Here is a 21,198-nt window from a genome sequence, read left to right on the forward strand (position 1 = left end):
GAGCCTGATGAATCTCTTATTGTACTAGACAACAAGTTCCATCTATGTGTAGAAGCCGAAAAAAATGTATAAAAAGCTTGAACTAGCATAAAAAAAGATGTTGCTTCGAAGCAGCAATCCGCAGCATTTTGAACAACTAAATTGAGAGAATGTCCGGCACACGGAACATAGATTGCTAACTCATTATGTGCCTTAATACGCGCTTGCAATCCAGAAAATCGACCACTCATATTGCTTGCGTTGTCATATCGCACATGTAATCCAAAAGTGTCACTATACAAAATATTTGCAAAATGTACTTTTTACAATAAAACTCTTCCGAACCACACCGGCAACAATGTCACTATACAAAATATCTTGAATAATTACATTAGAGACCTCTGGATGGCGCAAGTGTCATTATGGCTTACGCAATATTAATACGCTCGTGGCGGGCAATAGTGACATTTTTTGTTTAGTGACGGTTTAGCCAAACCCAAATTGAAATATATTACAAAACTTCATACAGTGACCAAACTTTTAAGCAAATTAGTTGTTCGGCGCGTCGTTCAACACGTCAAAATCGCAAAAGTTTTTAATTAAATAAACTTTACACAGAAAGATTAAAATTGTTCGATCGAAAAAAACAAGACATCAAAAGTCTTATTGAAAATTCCTTAATACTTCAATGCTATGTACACTCCTTTTATAATAATATTTTGTAATGATAATTACCCACTATATTTAATTTACCGAACGAAAATATTTTGTTTTTTCATAATGGAAGCTGTCCATATTTAAAGTTGTGTTTATGTTGTATTTACCAGGTTTTTGAATATTTTGTTTTAGGAATTAATTTTTTGTTTTTGCAGTTGTTTTTATAGCCATTAATTTGGCTTTAGTGCCATTTCTGTAGCAGTGATGTAAACTTTTATTGGCACAGTGTAAATTTAACCGTAGTTTAAAATTTAAACGTAAACGACAGCTATTTTGTATGAATTTGAATGGAAAATAACAGTGATGGTTTAAATTTTAAGCTATGGTTAAGTTCGCGGTGCATAAGTAATCATTTAGATGGTCGGTTTAAGTTAAGTTAGTAGTTAAGATAAAAAATATTTTTTAGAAGTACCTACCTACATCATTTTTTGTTCAAGCAGTTGTGTGTAAAAATAAATGTTTCATGTTTCATTTAATATAATAATATTATGCTTTTCTACATATTTCTATTTTTTTTTTAAATTTTGTGGTTTGAAAAATTTTGACAAATTCTAAAAATATTGCATATAATAAATGGAAAAGTGACACTATAAATCAAAAAACTAAAAAATAAACAAATAAAAGAATTTATTTTCCATTTCTGTTTAATAAAATGGTTAAAGCCAAAACATCGTTCACTGTGATAAAAAAATCGTTCATTTATTATCAATATAATCACCGTTATTTGTCTTTCTATTTTGCCGAAAACTTTAAATTGCTCTCCTGAAAAATTTACATTTTTCGTATAGTGACACTTTTGGATTACATGTGCGATATGACTGACCCCTGCAATTTTGAATGTCCAAATTAAATGTCTTTAGCATATCCATGACGCACTGCTCAAGCTATTGTGCCCCATGCCCAATGTTATCATAGAATCCTATAAACCTTTCAAATGGAAGCCCTTTACTATTGCAATACTTTAAAATTATTGTTAGCTTATCCTGATGTGATATATTGGGTGTTGAGTCCACACTGACTGAAAAATATTTATTCGCCTTAATTTGTTTAGCAATTTCCTCAATAACCCGATTCGCCATGATAGTGAGGACTCCATTACAGATATCCTTGGATAGGTATGACGTTTTACCCTTGTCCAAATTTGCCATTCGATTTATATGGTCTTTTAAAAACGGATCATATTCTGCTAATAGTTCCAATAAACCCAAATAATTCCCATTGCGCTTTTCACCAAAACGTTCATCAGTTCCTCTAAATGCCAATTCTCTAGAGGCCAAAAACTTAATCACGCTTATAATTTTTCTTAATACTTCGACCCAATAATCCTTTTTGCAACTTATTTGTTTTTCCAACTCATCGTTCATTTTTCCTCGCTTTAATTGGCGGCTTGTGTAAACATTTAAACTATCTAGATGACCAATGGAACGCTCGTGTTCGTCGAATCTCTCAATGCATTTATTCCACGAGGAAAATCCGGTTTTAAATTGGTTTCGTTTGTTTCTAAATAAACAACAATATAAACAAAACACATTTCCAGTACTTTCTGAATAAATTGCCCAATCTCTTCGAACTACTTCACCGTTAACTAGCTTCTTATAAAAAATTTGCTTGGTAGCATACCTATTTTGGTCCCCATGTTTTCTTTTAGACATTGAAAAGTCAATTTTATCAAGAAGTTGTTCGGTCCAGTTATCCAAAAGAATTTGCACAAAATTTTGACCATCCTTCCAAAGTGCCGGATCCTTAAATTCGGTCCAATCGTCTGTTTTTGCATCTACAAATAAATACATTTGAATGCATTTCTATACCATTCAAATACAATTAAAATATTTACAAAGGATTTTGTCTTTAAGGTTTTTTTAAAACTGAAATTATGCGTAAAAGCAATATGCAATCACCAAAAATACTTATCTATAATACTATCACCAACTGTATTATTTTGCAAAAGACTTTCCTGTGGCTCCATCTTAAGACTGGTCTCTTGGGTATTCATCTCATTTGCAAGGCTAGTGCTCGTACTTGGTCCAGGTTGAGGTTCGCATATACTTCTGCTCTCGTCTACGTCTGTGTTACCCCGTGTAAAAAAACTTGTGAGTTTAAGAGTGTTTTCTCAAGCTTTCTTTTCCTTTTGCTGTTTTTCCAGTTTTCTTTTGCGCCAATACGAGCCAGATAACTTTCGTCCGTCCATTTCCTAGTTTTTTTTTTGATATTAAGAAAAAAAAAAAACAACTAAAATCATAACTTACCGTATTTAATTGCCGTTTAATCTTTTAAAAATCCTTATCCGAATAATATCACCGATTAAACTAAACACCAAACTTACTGTAATTTTAAAGTAAACCTATAATTCTAAACTTTCTAACATCACCAATTTATACCGCCAATTCTTTTTATACTGCACCGCCAAATAATTGTTGTTTTGAAATAATTGGCGGCTAAATTTTATCGCTTGTCATAGGCAGTAATGCGGAGCTGTACAAGTAGGAAACTAGGGCTGGGCATTGGCGATTTTCATTACCGTTGGTGGCGGTGCTTTAACTCGTAATTTCGCATTCATATTCCACTTTACGATTTTAATAATAGATGTCTGTTAGCAAATAAGGCAATGGAGTTAATAAAATACCTACCTTTTATTTTTTACATTTTTTATAGGTCTGGGTTCTGCGAAGTATAGTAATCTCTGAAATAAGTTGTCGCTTTTTTCGATTGTGGTTTTAAAATTTAATTATTTAATAATAAAAAGCGGGAGTAGCTAATTTTGTGGTATAAACTTAAGGGCGCCCTTCTAAGATTTACCGCCCGGTGCTATAGCACCCAAAAGACCCCTGGTTAAACCGGCACTGTCTAGGCCCACTCTTATTCCTTATTTATGTAAATGACTTGCCTTATTTTACGGACCGGGCACATGAGCATAAGTTGATCCTGTCTGCTGATGACACTACTCTACTCCAGCATCATCACCCGGCAAAACAGAAAATCGCCAGTAAAGAGGAAATAGAGAGTAAAATGAGGGAATGGTTTGTAGTAAACAAACTAAACCTTAATGCTTCAAAAACACAGCATCTAAAATTTTCACTTCGAAACTCTCAAATAGATCTGCCACAGGATTAATCTGTCAAGTTCTTGGGTGTACTTCTTGACTCTGGTCTCAATTAGGAAAACCACATTATTCAGCTGGCATTTAAGTTATCAAAAATAACCTTTCTAATAAAAATCTATCCAGCTCTGTATCAAGGGAAGTTTTGTTGTTGGCTTATCATGGTTACTTTAGCTCCGTTATGACATATGCTGTGCTGAACTGGGGTCACTCCACTCATGGGAAGAAGATATTTGGTTTACAGCGCAGATGCATAAGTTGGGGCACCGTGACTGTTGTCGACACTGTTATTCTGAACTTGGCATCCTCACTTTTCCATGTTTATTCATCTTGCAATGTTTGACTTTTATAAAAAATAATCTACCATCATATTTAACACACAGTAATATACATCAGTATTCAACTCGAAACAGTGTGAATATTTTGCCGGAATTTCGCAGGCTTGGGAGAACCCGCAGAGGAACTGTTTATCATGGGATTTGTTTCTATAATGTGTTACCATTGCAGGTTAGGGAACTTAATGAACAAGCTTTTATTACAAAAATTAAACAATATTTATTAAAAAAGTCTTTTTATTCATTTAAAGAGTACCTAAATAACAATTGTAATGACCTACTTTAACTGTTTTATAAATATTGTGTGTCTATTATAAGTATTTTTAAATTGAGTCTCTGTAGATTTTAATTATAAATAAATTTTAGAATCTTACTGTATATGTGCGTATATAATTTTTATTTATTAATTTTAGTTAATACTTAAGTTTTAAATCATGAAATTGCATTTTATACATTACCGTTTATATTGACTTGTAAAAGCACTATGTGTAATATTACGAATAATGAAATAAATAAAATAAATAAATATATATGAATGATGGACCTAAGTGTGTCTTCTCCCAAATGACACTCACACTTTCTTTTTCTTAGATATTTTGTGCTATTCGATGACGGAGCCCTAACAGGCTTCAAAGTGAAACCGGACGATTATTACACGGACCCTCTAAACAATTTCACAGTCAAAGAGTGTCAGATCATGTCCACTGACAGGCCGAAACCGTATACTTTCATCATAAGGGGCTTGCAATGGACCACCGTTATTGAGAGGATGTTTCATGTTGAAACTGCCGAAGAAAGGTAGGGTTATGTAAAAGGTTTTTAAGGGAAGAAAAAAAAATGAAAGGATTCTAAAAAAGAAGCTAATCAATATCCTAATATCCAAACCCTTAATAGAAACTGGGTTTCGAGATATTTGATTATGTTCATATTATTCATCTTATAATAAAGCTTCTTAATTAGACTTAGTATCTACTAAGAATAGCCCACTTCATATGCAATAAAAGACTTTTCTGGGAAGTCATTTTGGTAATAAACTAAATCCCTTATAGTCTACCTGAGAGGGTTAAATGTTTTGTCTTGTTTAACACCAAACCCAATATACTCAAGTCAGTTTGAACCTTTTCATCATACAATAGGAGCAATACAAGAGAGGCAATTTTAGTTTTACATAGGGGATATGTATAGGTCCAGATTTTATTCTTTGAAACCTTGCTTTGGCCTAATTAGGTTACAATCGAGCCCTTATTTAATTGATATATTTAGAAAATAAGATGTTATCAATGAGGTTTTCTTAATCGTTTTTTCAGTGTTAAAGTCCTGTGATAGTCTTGTTTGAAATGAGGTTTACAAGGTTCATTTTTTTTTTAAATGTATTTAGTGTGTTACTTTGGTTCAGTTTTTTTGGACTATACACTTTGGCAAAGAATTTTTTCATAATAGGAGGAAAATTAGTTACCAAAACTTACCAAAAGTTCGACCAGGTCAATCCCATTTTTTTTTGTTATATCAATTTTCATTTTTTTTTTCAAAACTTATTTTGTAACAATTTTATAGTTTTACAGACAAGTTTAACTCAATTTCGTAAACTTAATAGTTAATTCTTTTCAAGGATTTAACTCTGTCCAATGATACAAACTAAACATTTCAAAGACTTTCCAAAAGCAATTTTGTGAATCAATTGTATGCAATTATTCAGTAACTTTATCCCAATTTCCTTGAACTTCCTGTATGATTGGCAATTTTTTCATAATAAGATGACAATCTTTCCTAGCCTATAGACCACATCCCGAGAATTTAAAATTATTCATTAACCTTTTATTTTTTCATAAACAACTTTTTAAATAATTTCTTAGACTTTCTGTACCCTTTGGCAATAATAATATCATGACAGAATAATTAGACCCAAACTTTCTATAAGTTCAACACTGATCCTACATAAGAATTTGGAGGACTTTCGAAAAGCAACTTTGTGAATAAATTAAATGCATTTATTTGGTAACTTCGACTCCGTTTTCTTGGACTTCCTATACATTTTGGAAATTTTTTCACAGTAAAAGGAAAATCAGTTCGAAGCCTGAGGAACCACACACCAAGAATTCAACCTTATCCATTGACCTTAAGCATAAATTTTAAGGGTTTTTTAAAAGTAGTTGAGAAATTTATCATTTTACAGACAAGTTTAACCTAATTTCTTAGACTTCCTGGACCTTTGACAATATTTCTATTTTAACAGATTAATGAGGTGCAAATTCTTTTTAAGGGTTTAACCCTGTCCAAATAAGAATTTCAAGGATTTTCCAAAAGCAATTTCGTGAATGAGTTGAATGCATTTATTTGGTAACTTTAACCCAGTTTTCTTGGACTTTTTGGACCTATACGTTTTGGCAATTTTTTCATAGTAAGAGGAAAATTAGTTCCAAGCCTATAGTAATACATCGCATGAGTTCAACCTTATCCATCGCCCCTAAATATGAATTTTAAGGGTTTTTGAAAAGTCGTTTTGTAAAATTTTTATCGTTTTACAGATAAGTTTAACTCAATTTCTTAGACTTCCTGTACTTTTAACAATATTTCTCTAATAACAGATTAATTCGGTTCAAATTATTTCCAAGGGTTTAACCCTGTCCAATGATTCCAAATAACAATTTAAAGGACTTTCCAAAAGCAATTTTGTGAATAAATTGAATGCATTTATGTGGTAATTTTACCCCAAATTACTTCCTGTACATTTTAGAAAATTAGTTTCAAGCTTATAGTTAATACATCCCAAGAGTGCAACCTTGTTCATTGACCTTAAATATGAATTTTAAGGATTTTTGAAAAGTGGTTTTGTGAGCATTTTCATTTTATCAAACAACTTTAACCCAATTTCTTAGACTTCTGTACTTTTGGCAATATTTGTATCATAACAGATTAATTAGATTTTTTATGAGGTCAACCCTGTCCACTTATCCTAAATAAGAATTTCGAGGTCTTTTCAAAAGCATTTATGTGAATAAATTAAATGCATTTATTCGCTAACTTTGACCCAGTTTTTTTGGATTTCCTGTACATTTTGGCAACTTTTTCATAATAAGAGGAAAGTTAGTATCAGGCTTATAGTACCACTTACTAAAAGTTCAACCAACTCCATTGGCCCTAAATATGAATTTTATGGTTTTTTGAAAAATGGTTTTATAACAATTTCATTGTTTTATTGAGCAACTTAATCCAATTTCTTAGACTTTCTGTCCCCCTTGGCAATATTTAAATCATATATTATATTAAATCATAAGCAGGTTAATTGGTCCCAAAGTTTCCATAAGTTCAACCCTGTCCAATGATCTCAAATAAGAGTTTTCAGGACTTTCCAGAAGCCATTTCGTGAATAAATTGAATGCATTAATTCAGTAACTTTGACCCAGTTTTCTTGGACTTCCTATAAATTTTGGCAATTTTTTTCATAGTAAAAGAGAAAAAATTGGTTTAAAGCTCAAATATTCTTAAATTCTCTTTTAAAATTAAACCACTTATTGGTGCATTCCTCTCTCGTTGCCGCAAAAACCACTTATACAAAGCTTTTTCCATTAATGGATATTCAGAAGGTCTAAGAGATTTTCGTTTACCTGGTTCAGAAAAAGTCAAGGCAACTGTTAAAGTAATTTGGTCTTTTGTCTTCTTAATCGCACACACCGTGGATTTGGCTATTCCATACTTTTTTGCTAAAAAGGTAACTCCGCAACCTCTACTAACATCGGACAAGAGTTGGGCTTTTTTTCCAGAGTTAAATAATTTACTTTCTTAGTAGACATCGTGCTTGTTTCGTATTGATCGGCGAACAAACACTGAATAAGACGCAAATTTCATATCTCTTCCAAACATGTACAAACAAGATGTACAATTTGGCCGCGATATGCAAAAGCACTAAGTTAGTACTAAAGTTGCCGACAAAGGGAACATAGGAAATGCCGCTTAATGCCTACGGGTAAAACGGTAAAACGATATAAATATTTTTTTGTTCACGTTATAGAGGCGAGATATTTTTGGCGTTCACGTTTTAGAATAGGCTGTTCACGTTTAGGGATATTCACGTTATGGGACGTTCACGTTATCAAGACTCTACTGTTTTTCTATTTTAACAGATTAATGAGGCGCAAATTCTTTTCAAGGGTTTAACCCTCTTCAAATAAGAATTCCAAGGATTTTCCAAAAGCAATTTTGTAAATAAATTGAATGCATACATTTTGGCAATTTTTTCATAGTAAGAGGAAAATTAGTTTCAAGCCTATAGTAACACATCACATGGGTTCAACCTTGTCCATTGCCCCTAAATATGAATTTTAAAGGTTTTTGAAAAGTCGTTTTGTATAAGATTTTAGTCGTTTTACAGATAAGTTTAACCCAATTTCTTAGACTTCCTGTACTTCGATTTCATTTCCATTTATTCGGTTCAGATTCATTCCAAGGGTTTAACCCTATCCAATGATTCCAAATAAGAATTTTAAGGACTTTCCAAAAGCAATTTTGTGAATAAATTGAATGCATTTATGTGGTAATTTTACCCCAAATTTCTTGAACTTCCAGTAAAAGGAAAATTAGTTTCAAGCTTATAGTAATACATCCCAAGAGTTCAACCTTGTTCATTGCCCCTAAATATGAATTTTAAGGATTTTTGAAAAGTGGTTTTGTGAGAATTTTCGTTTTATCAAGCAACTTTACCCCAATTTCTTAGAGTTTTGGTAATATTTGTATCATAACAGATTAATTAGATTTTTTATATATATTACTAGAACTTGTATAGGGTGAAGTGGGGTAAGTGTAATCAAAAAAATGATAGTGGCACTTTAAAATTTCATAACAAAAAAACCAAAAGAGAAATCGGGTTCATTTTTAGTAAGTACAGAGCTTATTTCTTTGTTAAATCAATGTCATATTTGAAGTTGAAGAAGTAGTCCATACTTGCAGTGGAGTTAATAAGTCAAAGGGTAACTAAAATTGTTTCTGTCATCCTCCACTAAATTTATTTAAAAATCATCTATCCTACCTGTTTCGGACATATAAGATGTCCATCTTCAGGGATATACAATGGAAGGGAATACTCAGGGAATACTTCAGGGATATACCTGAAGATGGACATCTTATATGTCCGAAACATGTAGGATAGATGATTTTTAAATAAATTTAGTGGAGGATGACTGAAACAATTTTAGTTACCCTTTGAATGTCATATTTATTTATTTTTTGTCTGCTTTTGTTTTTTTTATAAACCAAAATGAAAAAAACATGTCGGCTTATTATCCGTGACTACACTTGCCCCAGAGAATGGGGCACGACTCACGGCTCCTAACTGCCATATGCTTACTCTGCCGATGGATTAGGGGCAAGTGTACTATAGTATGAAAAATTCTGGGTTAAAAAAAAATAGCTTGATACCTATCTTAATTTATAAGGAAGTTATGAACTTTTTTCGTGGATCAATGATAGGGAATAAAACTCTAAAGATTTTCTGAAAAGTATATTACGTAGATAAGTTGAGCAAAACAGGCTATGACATGTTTTTTTTTTATTGATTTAACGTTATATGAGGAAAAGGATACTGGAAAAGTTAGTTCTCCTCTTCGCCCTAAAGTGGGTTCTGGTAAAACTCGCTCTATATTTGATGCAGCCACTAAGTGATGGTCCTCTTGTTCAGGCCAGTAAAACACTGAACTATGCGCGTTTCGGTTTGATTTTTTTTAAAACTTAATGGTAGGTTGCGATTCTTCATCAGCATAAAAAAGTATACTTTTCTTTTCTTTAAATGAGACCAAAACCCAGTTTTCAATGTTAAGGTTTTCTACCCCTTTGAGAAACAATTCGTCTTGTTTTAATGCTTCTTCATCTTCCTCTAACCTTTTTGCATAAGTCTCAAAGGTGACGTCGTCGGATTCACTGTCACTTAAAATTTGCGGTTCGTCTTCATCTGAAAAGCTCTCATTAATATGTTTTGTTGTTATTTTTTTGATTCCTTCTTTCGCTTTCTTTGCTTTATCTTTCGCTATTCTTTCATCTTCTTTTTCTTGCTCAGCCTTTTTCTTTTTTTCTATGTTTTCTTTTGCTGTTATTATTTCAGCTCCCGGAGCTACCCTTTTTCTTCTTTTTTTTTTTCGTTAGGGCGGGGCGATTGCCTCACTGTTTCCAGCAACAATTCTTCAAATGATACAGAACCGCTACTTGGTGCTGCTATTGGTTCTGGTCGCGGTTCTGATGCTAGCTGCTGCGTGGTTGGTTTCTCTCTCGATGGCTCTTCATGGCTGCTTGTGCTGGGTTCATTAAGAGGTTGTTCTGTGGCAGGTTGGGGATTTCTCAAACGTTCTTCATATCTTCGTAGAGCTTCTGGATCATATTTAGAGCGGTCGATGACAGATCTATTAAATGGGTATATTCCTCCTCTACGAAAGCCCGATGTCAGTAAAGCTGGATCTGTCTCTTTCCAAATTGTGCTCACAAGTACCGAAAAATCTTTCTTTGGTATTTTAACACCCACATGTTTTCTTTGGTACTCCGCTAATTTCGAATCCCACCGTGACTTAAGGTTCGTAAAGACCGCTAGGTCCATGGGTTGCAATAGGTGGCTGGAGCGTGGAGGTAATTTAAGTACAATTATATCATTTTCGACAGCCGCCTCGATAAGTTTTGGGTCTAAGTGCGTTGAATGTCCATCATACAAAAGCAGGATTGGTCTTTCAGGTACAACGTTGCGAATAAAAGTTTTTGTAAAATAGTTTACAAAGATTTCGGTTTCCATCCAACCATTTGGTGACGCAGCATAAGAAGTACCTGGAAAGGTAGAATCCTTGGGAGCCAGCCAGGTACTCTATAGATTTTTTCCCTTAAAAACAATTAATGGAGGCAGTTTATTCCCATTTGCGTTGCCACCCATGAGAACTGTCGTACTCTCTCTTCCAGGCCCAGTGGTTATTCTTGAAGCAGGGGCATTTTTATTTTAACATGTCAAAATATTGTTCAATCACAAATGGACCATTAGCTTTTTTTCTGGCATACTCCAGTCCTTGTGGTTTTTTTTAAAGATAGCCTGTGCCTTTTTTTTAAAGAATAAGAACCAATCCTCGTCAGGTACTCCATCTTTAAATGGGTGAGACATACTTTCATACCAATTCTAAGATTTCCTTTCTGCTGAGCCCCCAACCCCACTTCTCCATGATTTTTATGACATTCACTAATTTTTCTTCATCAGCTGCAGGTATTGCGGTGGGTGGGTATTCCTTTGGACGTGCTTTTTGATCCTCGGGTTCCTCGTAGGTGTTTTTGAAGAGTGGAAAATGGGATTTGATACCTCTGGGCAGCACCACGAATACTGATACGATTTTCTTGGATGTTTCTGATCGCATCTTTTAAAAGTTCAGCACTGTAAGAAGGGTCTTGTTTCTTTTTTTTATACACTCTCACCATTTTGAAGGAACTCACTAGGAACTGTATAAACTAGTCTTAGATCGGTCCTATTTTAAAGATTTCCACACTGTCTTAACAATTAATTAAAGTCTTTGGTAAGTATTTACACTATTTCTTCGATATTAGTCTTAGCCTGTAACAATAGAGAAAATGATATTTTATAGCCTAAAAACTCAAGAAGGAGGTGGCTGGGGCAAATGTAGTCAGTGATTACATTTACCCCAGTCTCAGTGATTACACTTACCCCACATGCGTATTTCGGTGGGGTAAATGTAATCGCTGGCATACATTTTTTGTTAAGTATCGAAAATCAAATCTGATAGCAGAATCAACATCCTTGTCGAAAATTACCTAAGGGAGCAAAAATATTACAACTAAATACTAATATTAGCAGTAGTAATAGGGAATTAAAATTCCTAAAAAGCGCTCTTTGAAACTGGAACTAAGAGGTTAATAAAAAGTAATATGGGTATAAAAAGGGTCATATTTTCGAATTTCGAAGAAAATATGTTCCAAAACGTTATAAAAAAAAATCATAGGGCTTGATTACATTTGCCCCACTTCACCCTACATAGTTCAATGCTGTCCACTGATCCTAAATAAGAATTTCGAGGTCTTTCCAGAAGCATTTATGTGACTAGATTAAATCCATTTATTCGCTAACTTTGACTCAGTTTTCTTGGATTTCCTGTACACTTTGGCAATTTTTTCATAGTAAGAGGAAAATTAATTTGAAGCCTACAGTACCACATCTCAAGAGTTCAACTTTGTCTATTCGTCTTAAATATGAATTTTAATGATTTTTGAAAAGTGGTTTTGCGAGAATTTTTATCTATACTCTCTGGCACTATTTCTAAAATAACAAATTAATTAAACTTAAATTTCAAATACTTTCCACCCTATCCAATTATCTTAAATAAGAATTTCAAGGTCTTTCCAAAAGCAACTTTGAGAATAAATTGAATGCTTTTATTCGGTAATGTTGGCACAATTTTCTTGGACTTCTTGTACATTTTGGCAATTTTTTTTTATAGTAAGAGGAAAATTAGTTCCACGTCTATAGTAATATAATACAAGGGTTCAACTTTGTTTATTGACCCCAAATATGAATTTTCAGAATTTTATCGGCTTAAACTTTAACCCAATTTCTTAGACTCTCCCTGTACCCTTTAATAAGTTTTATATAATAACAAATTAATTAGGCCCAAAGTTGGATTTATTGTGCCCATTATGTCAATATTTTTTTGCAAGAATTTTCAGATTTCTTATCTTTACTTTATAGACTGTAATTTTGGTCTGAGACACAACCAATTAAATAACATATTTAGGCCTAATGACCATTTATCACCCTCTTAAATCTTTCAAACCCATATCAATTAAGAAACAATTAATTTTTTGTTGTGGAATTCCACCCCGTAAAACTCCTGGAATTTTTTTGTCATTGATAACGCACCGATTTTCAAAGAACTGTTATTGTTAACTGATAAGCGATTAGGTCGTATCGGGTACTTCACCAGACAGAAGAGATAACAAAAGAGGCGTAAATTGGAAAAAAATATTATTTTATAATTCCCTTGTGGTCTGTGCTGTAGGTACTTCGAGTCGGAACAACATTTTTTCATTCAAGCATCCCTTTATTGCCTTAATCCGTTTACCTGTTGGACAATAACAATAAACACGGTGATAACCGAAAAAACTAAAAATAAAAACAAAAATCCCTTTTTGACCGCAAAAAGGAAGTGGGGGATGACGTATTTAGATGGTGCATTTCTATTTACGCCGTCGCTAATGTTATTCCAGTTTGTCGATAAGTTCGGTACTGATTGCGTATTGTTTAATTATTATTGAGATGGGTCGCGGTAGTTTCGTTAGGAATTTTTTGGTGAAAATTGGCATTATGAATCGCGTGTTTGAGGGGTGAGTTTCATTATCAGTTTATCTTACTACTTTTAGAAGTTGACGTTTTCATTGCCGTTGGATTTTTTTTTGGCAATTAGGTACATAATTGGTTTCAAGCCAGTTTCACTAGTACCTCCTAAGAAATCATGACTTCTTAATGTCAATATTAAGTCATTAATGTTTCAAGGTTTTTCATAACTAAATAACTTATTTACATTCACTCTCTATGATGTAATCAAATAATAATTCACTATAAAATTAAGAAACAACGACCTATCTGAGCTTATTTATTGTACTCATTACAAACACTAAATAGGACAATAACATGTGATATGTAATAAAATTTAACAAAATACCTAATAAAAACAGTTAAGAAAGATAAAAAAAATACTTAAACATAAGCTAATAACAAATTGCTTAAAATTCTTTACTAAATCACTCTTGGTTGTGTTAGAAATATCAATAGCTACGTTTACAACGCGTAGATATATTAGGTCCATGGACTATTTTTATTTAGTACAGCCCTATTTACAAGGATTAATTTTGAGGGTTAAATTAGTGCAGGATTATTTCTAGAATCAAAATGTCAGTTGAAGAGAGTTTATCAGTTTAGACGAAGAATTATAGGACATAACCTCTAAATCTTTAAAAGTTTTATTGTAGTTTAAAAATAATAAAAATAAATTAATAATTTTTTTACGCTTGTCCTTCTTTTCCTCTTGTTCTTTATTTTTGTGTACAAAAATAAAAACCTCGTAAGGTAACATCCAATAAAATGTCAAACTTGTCATTTTGGTACTTTAAAATAGGTCCTAGGTGTGTTTACACCGAACAAAAATTAATTTAATCTACCCTGTTTGGGAAGCATCAAATTTTAGTGCGCTGCCATTTACACTGGAAAAATAGTCCTCATGACGTCATTTGATCAAAGTATTAAATATTTGGTACACGCGTTATAAACGTAGCTAATGTTGATTTGCCTGGAAAGCTTATTACAAGACAATATCATTCTTTTATCATTTTCATCTATACTAAATACATCAAAATTTAAGATTCTAAAATTTAGTTTAAGAACAATTATAATAGGTGTCCCAATAAGAGCGCACGTTTTAATTGGTAAATAAAAGTCATAATTTATTTTAAACTGAGTGTTATTTATATTTTAATGTAAAGGTAATACACTGCAATTAAACGTTAAAAATAATATCTGGCAAATCGCCGCCTCGACTTTCGTGACAGACTCTTATTCGTTTTGAGAAGTTTTCAATTACATTTTCACATAATTGCGGCCCAATTTCGCTAATAATACGTCTAATTTCGTTTTTCAACTGTGGAATTGTTATTGGGTTATTAGCGTATACGAGGGATTTTAAAAAACCCCAAAGAAAAAAGTCACAAGGCGTTAAATCGCATGATCTTGCCGGCAGTTCTGGTCTCCATTCCCTGAAATGACACGACCGGGAAACTTTCTTTGCAAAACAATTGAATTGCTTCACGTGTAGTATGACATGTCGCACCATCCTGTTGGTACCACATACCTCCCGTATCCATACCATCCAATTGAGGCCATAAAAACTTAGTGAGCATATTACGATAGCGTTCGCTGTTCACGGTAACTGCATTTTCATCCTCGTCCTCGAAGAAGTACGGTCCAATTACTCCACCTGTTCAAAGTCCGCACCAAACAGTGACTCTTAATGGATGCATTTTCTTCTCATGAATGACTCTAGGATTTTCTTCGCCCCAAATTCGGCAATTTTGTTTATTAACAAAGCCATTAAGGTGAAAGTGTGCCTCATCGGTAAACAATTTTTTTTTCGAAAAATCGACATCCATTTGTTGTTTTTGCAATACCCAAGAAAAAAATGTATGGCGCGTCGCATGGTCCACTGGCTTTAATTCTTGGGTCAATTGAATTTTATAGGCATGTAAATGAAGATCTTTTGTTAGAATTCGGTGGGTAGTGCTCTTCGAAATGTGCAACTGCTGTGCACGATGACGGATAGATGTTCCCGGATTCTCGCCAACACTTTCACGCACTGCGGCAATATTTTCAACAGAACGGCTAGTACGATGACGCACTGGTGTTTTTACATCCACGACAGAACCATTTTGTTCAAATTTATCAATTAGTCTTTGGACGGTCGTGTGATTTGGTGCATCGTGATGATCAAAAATGCCCCGCAATTTACGAACTGTTTCCGCAAAACATTCTCCATATTTGTAGTGTGTTTTAACAATAATATTTCGTTGTTCGACCGTATATCGTTCCATGGCTACTAATCGCAAACTGTTTACATTATTCTTTTCAGTTTTTTTTTTTGACATACTGCGATAAAAAAAGAATGCTGCGCAATTCAAAACGTGCGTTCCTCTTGGGACACCCTTTTTATAATATATATATGTATTATTAATATTAGTAATATATACTATATAATATAGTATATGATATATAGTATTATATACTATACTATTGCAAAAAGAAACTTTGTAGACACCATATCGATCCTCAATCCTTTGTCTGTATTTGATAATATTGCGGTTGATTATGTTCCCTGTAGGCTCTCTTATAACATAAAACCGATGCGAGGAAAATTTGTATAGAGCATCTTGACCCTCAGTGTTATACAAATACATTGATTAACCCATTAGTGCGTGAACTTATAAAAATTGTTTTTTATGTATTTTGTCTTTATGAATCAGTTAAATGACTTAAATAAGATATAAAAAAAAATACAAAAATCAAATATTAGTTTCTATTAGTGTCTTATGATCCGTCCCTCAAAAGGGACTCCATGCATAAAATAAATAAAATTAATATTATTTAGTTTATATGGTAATTTTCGAAACAATTTTTTGGATGAAGTCCACAGTCACATTTTACACATATAAAGTTACTTTTCTTCTTGCATACTTGGCACCTTCGATCAGATTCATTGTACCGAATTAAATGTCCTATATTATCAAATCTAGAGGCTTTATGAACTGGAAGCGTAGTTTTTCCTCTACTTGGTTTTTTACCATAGGACTGTAAAAAACTTAGGGCGATATAACGTTATGACAAGAAACAAAACTGTGGCTTCCCCTTGGTTTTGATTTCCATGAAACTTTCAGGAAATAGACACTTTTCCGTTCGAATCTCTCTTACTGTTGCCGTTGCACAAATTTTATTTTCCGAGAGATGGTTCAGTAAACTCAGGCTTGTAAAATAATTATCAAAAAAAAATTTATATCCCTGGTTAGAAGGCACTTCCGGTTTATGTAGTAAGGACATAACCACGTCTCCACCAAGACCAAAAACTTTTTCTGCATCTGATTTGTCAGTGTAAATCTCAAAAGAAATTATATACACTACTGTATAGAGCCCAGTTTTTGAAGCCGAATCTTATCGGCTTGCCCTTGATGTACTGTTTGGCATAGTGTTTGCCATAGTAGGGTATCATGCTTTCATTAATTGAAAGACATTCATCCAAACCTCCGTGTTTTTTGAAATTCTCATTCAGTGAGTTCAGTAGAGGGCGAATTTTGTAAAGCCGGTCACTGCGATCAATATTAGCATTATCGTTGAAATGGATGTGGCGAAGTAACACTTCAAATCTATTTAGTCGCATGCTATTTTTTAAAATGTTTGGTATATTTTCTGTTGGATTCCAAAACATCCTCTTGTTCGGATATTTTGCATAACCTGAAAGAAGCATTCCTCCAAGTAGTACATTTAATCTTTTTTTGTGAAATTTTGCTCCTTTGCTGGCCGTATTTATTGGTTTCCTCAACAATTTTCGATGTGATATCTTCATCGAAAAACAGTTTTAAAAAATCTAACGGATTTTGGGCTTCTTTTGCTTTTTGAGATGGCTCTCGTGGCACACAGTTTGTATTCATCGAAAAAATGGGGGGGGATCTGCGTTCCATTCGTATGTATAGCTTTCTATGTTTAGGGGTTGAAAAATTGCCTTGACTTATACTTGACCCAGGTTTAGAAAGCAGATCTGCTAAAGGTATTAGATCTCCTTCATCAAAATCATCTTGTTCATAAGGTGGGGCTTCATAGGCTTGACGAGATAAACCCTTAGACTTTGGAAATAGTTGGGCTAGAGAAACTAGATCTTCTTCGTTCAAAATCATTTTGTTTTCTGGCTCTTACTTCACAATTCTGCTGAAGTATTCCACGGCATAAGCGATTTACATCTCCGATATGCATCATCATCAGAGCTGTCGCTGTCTTCTTCTGTGTCTTCGCCTAGGTCATCAGGAATTTTAATGTAAACATCAAGATTTTGTTGAACTTCACCGTCATTTTCTTCAAATAATGTCTGCAATTCATGCAGAGATAATCTGCAAAATACGAATTATACTGAGGATTGTCTATTTTGCATAGAGTCTCGAGTCATAGAGTATTTACTGAATTTCTTTACCGTAGTTTCAAAACCTATCGATATAAAAAATTAAAACTTACCCTTCATTTCGAGTAGAGTAAAGTTCCGGATCCATGGTCACATAAAAATACAAAATCAAAACGCTCTCTGCGATTTCTGCACATGAACTGATTTTACAACAAATAGCGAACGTCTAGACAAATGTACGAGGCTATGAAAACATTAGAAGTGCGCATGTGCTTGAAACCAGTGGCGTCTCTTTTAAGGGACTCTACGCACTAATGAATTAACCTAGAGATAAATGTCAATATGCAGTATGCTGTTTCTAAAAGTTTTCTGTTTGCAATGATATCTTGGGATAACTTTCAATACTATTACAAGCACTTTTCATGCCATAATTCATTTATACATATCTTATAGCTTAGGAGAAATGCAAAAAAACTTTATAGACAGCATATCGAACCTAAATGCATAGGCTAAATTTGGAAATGCCACGGTTCATTATGCTTCCTGCAAGCTTTTTTTTATAGCATAAAGCAGATGCAAGGTAAATTTGTAAAGAGCATATTGAACCTCAACGTTGTCATACAGATACGTTGATTAACCTCGAAATAAGTACCGAGGTTCGGTGTGTTATCTATAAAAGTATTGAGTCTATTGATTTTTTTTTTAAGATTCCAAGGATATATTAGTGCTGTCTTGCAGAGGTGTTACTTACGTATTGCTTTCCTCGATGCTAAAAAACACATTTTAAATTCTTAAAGGCAAGAAAAAAAACTCAGTTTATAATCGACTTAGACGGATTTTTCAATTTCAATGTATGGCTTTAAAAATATTTGTTCCTGGAGGAACAATTGCACAATTTCAAATGTATTGAATTAATTTATTTTTATTTTCTTTTAACTTGTCCTTTGGTTAATTTTTATATTACTACTCGTTTATCAAAACTTTTGTAATTATTATTAAGGTGAAGAGATAAAAGTAGTTTTATTTAATCTTCACCTTTTTGGGAAAATTAAATGTAATATGTATTTTATACCAAATAAAGACATTTATTTATTATTATTTTTTTTTAGTTTAACTCATGTTGAATTTATGTAAATTTTTAACCCAAATAGATTAATTGATTCAATAATTTTAGGGAAAAATGGGTGCAAGCCATCAAATCGGTCTCGGAAAAGCTCTCGAACGATTGCGATGACGTCGAGATGAATCCGGCCAACTCCTCGACCGACATGGTGGTCGACTTATGGGAAAAATGTTCGTTACAAGGTAAGCAAAACAAGATACTGTCCATTCTACCAATAAAATCAAAAGATACAAGTTAAAAAGATGATATGAACTATCGAAAGCCTTGGATCAATCATGAAACATACCTAGAGTTTTGTTCCCTTTTCAACTCGGTTTGTAATATACTTGGTTGCTTTTAAGAATGCAAAATGAAATAAATAGTCATAAGTTGAGGCGGACGTAATTTAGTTTTTTGCAGTTGTTCTCTCTGTGCTTATAACTGATTTCCTAAAACGGACAGATGTAGATAAGTCCATATTTTGAGACTAGATGTACATGGTCTCAAGGTAGTGATCATGAGACGGGGAGGTTCTGAAATACAAGACTGATTTGTCAAAATTTAAAAGCAGTTTGTTGCCACGAAACTACCTCTGAGCCCTCTCCAATTGTCTGATTTGCATTTATTTATTTATTTATTTATTTGGAGGGATCAGTAAACCCTGACAGACAAATAAATTTAATAACCTTAAATACTACAATACCTATACTTATAATACCTACTTAAATTCCTAGAAAAACGAGGAGAAAATATTATATTTGTTGTGCACGTACTTTGTACATTTTTGGCGCAAGATAAACTAAAAATTTTAATTTAATACTTTTAAAATTATTTGGTATGATTAAGTTACCTCTAGCTCTTACTCTTGTATTATGTTTGTGATTTATTTGATTTTTAGCAATATCATGGTTGTGAATGTGTGAACAAATTGATGTTATATATAAAGTTCATATTTTGGTGGCTTGTTCGGTAAATAGATATTCTATGGGGTAAAGTTTTGGCCTGAAAAACAATTTTACGTTTTAACTAATAAAGCATATTTTAAACTTTGACTTTTGTGTTTTTCAGGAACCTCAATCTCAAAATCAACGGGTAAACGAAAAGTGACCCTGGAGTGTTTCGAATTCCTAAAAGTGTTAGGCAAGGGCACGTTCGGTAAAGTGATTTTGTGCAAAGAGAAGGCCACTAGTAAACTGTACGCGATCAAAATCCTAAAAAAAGACGTGATCATCCAAAAGGACGAGGTGGCCCACACCCAGACCGAAAGCAGGGTCCTGAGGACCACCAATCATCCATTTTTAACGGTCCGTAGGGTCTTTTATTTTTTATTTTCATTTAATTTGACTTATGTTGGTTTTAGTCGTTGAAATATTCGTTCCAAACCAACGACAGATTGTGCTTCGTGATGGAATACGTGAACGGCGGCGAGTTGTTCTTCCATTTGTCTAGGGAGAAGGTTTTTTCGGAGGAACGGACCAAGTTTTATGGGGCCGAGATCATTTCCGCTTTGGCCTATCTTCATTCGCAAGGGATCATTTACAGGTCAGTTTATTTTTTTGAGATTTAAGTTAGAAGTAAGCTTGCAGTAAACGCAAGGTGTCTCAAAGCCGTTTATCGAAAAAATGTCTATTAATTAATAAAATACACTCTTTGTACAATATTTTTCAAGGGATGAGGTGTTTATTTCAAGTTAAAGCAACTCGTACTCATTTTTGTGGCATAAGTACTTTCTGAGTTACATCCAAATTGATGAGGAAACAGCTCTAGAAGAATCTGAAACCAGTATCTTAAAACTGCGATTCGAAATGCTTTATATAAGACACTCTTCATGATAACTCGAGAACTACTCAGGGGATTTTAATGAGGTTTTTACTAAGTTAATGCACTAAAGTTAATGCAACCTATAGGGAAAAAATTGATATGCACGTTTGGCGAGTTGAATCTTACGGATTGAGTTTTAATGTATTAGACCTAATAGATAGAGAGTAGACAGAGAACGACTGCATCGGTAACCTTCCACCGATAGTGACGCCGATTCTCCGTACCGCTCGCAATGTGAATTTAATTTCGGCTTGCTCGCAGCGATGTTTAGCAAGCACTTGGAGATGGATAGGTTAGCCTCGAATCAAGTAGTGGAATTTTACGCGCACACGAAAGATAAAAATTTCTGTTGTTTTTTAACGTGCTCATAATCGCAAGTCAAAAAAACAACTTTAATATACTCTCAATATAAATATAAATCTTAAAAACCTTTGGTGAAAACTAAATACAATATTCTAAAATAAAATGAAAAAT

The 21,198-nt window shown here is 33.3% G+C and overlaps 1 protein-coding gene across 2 annotated transcripts in view; it reads left to right on the forward strand.

Moving 5' to 3' along the window:
• The window catches only part of LOC126738155 (RAC serine/threonine-protein kinase), a 46,158-nt gene that overhangs the window by 5,102 nt on the left and 19,858 nt on the right, over positions 1–21,198 (forward strand). Inside the window, exons 3-6 of one of the 2 annotated variants that reach the window (XM_050443334.1) lie at positions 4,720–4,926; positions 18,976–19,106; positions 19,972–20,207; positions 20,264–20,445. In XM_050443334.1, coding sequence (XP_050299291.1) covers positions 4,720–4,926; positions 18,976–19,106; positions 19,972–20,207; positions 20,264–20,445 — 756 coding nt within the window. The remainder of the gene's footprint in view (positions 1–4,719; positions 4,927–18,975; positions 19,107–19,971; positions 20,208–20,263; positions 20,446–21,198) is intronic. The other variant, XM_050443335.1, reaches the window with a different exon arrangement.

The sequence above is a fragment of the Anthonomus grandis genome, chromosome 7 (genome assembly GCF_022605725.1).
Source record: "Anthonomus grandis grandis chromosome 7, icAntGran1.3, whole genome shotgun sequence".
Taxonomy (NCBI): domain Eukaryota; kingdom Metazoa; phylum Arthropoda; class Insecta; order Coleoptera; family Curculionidae; genus Anthonomus; species Anthonomus grandis.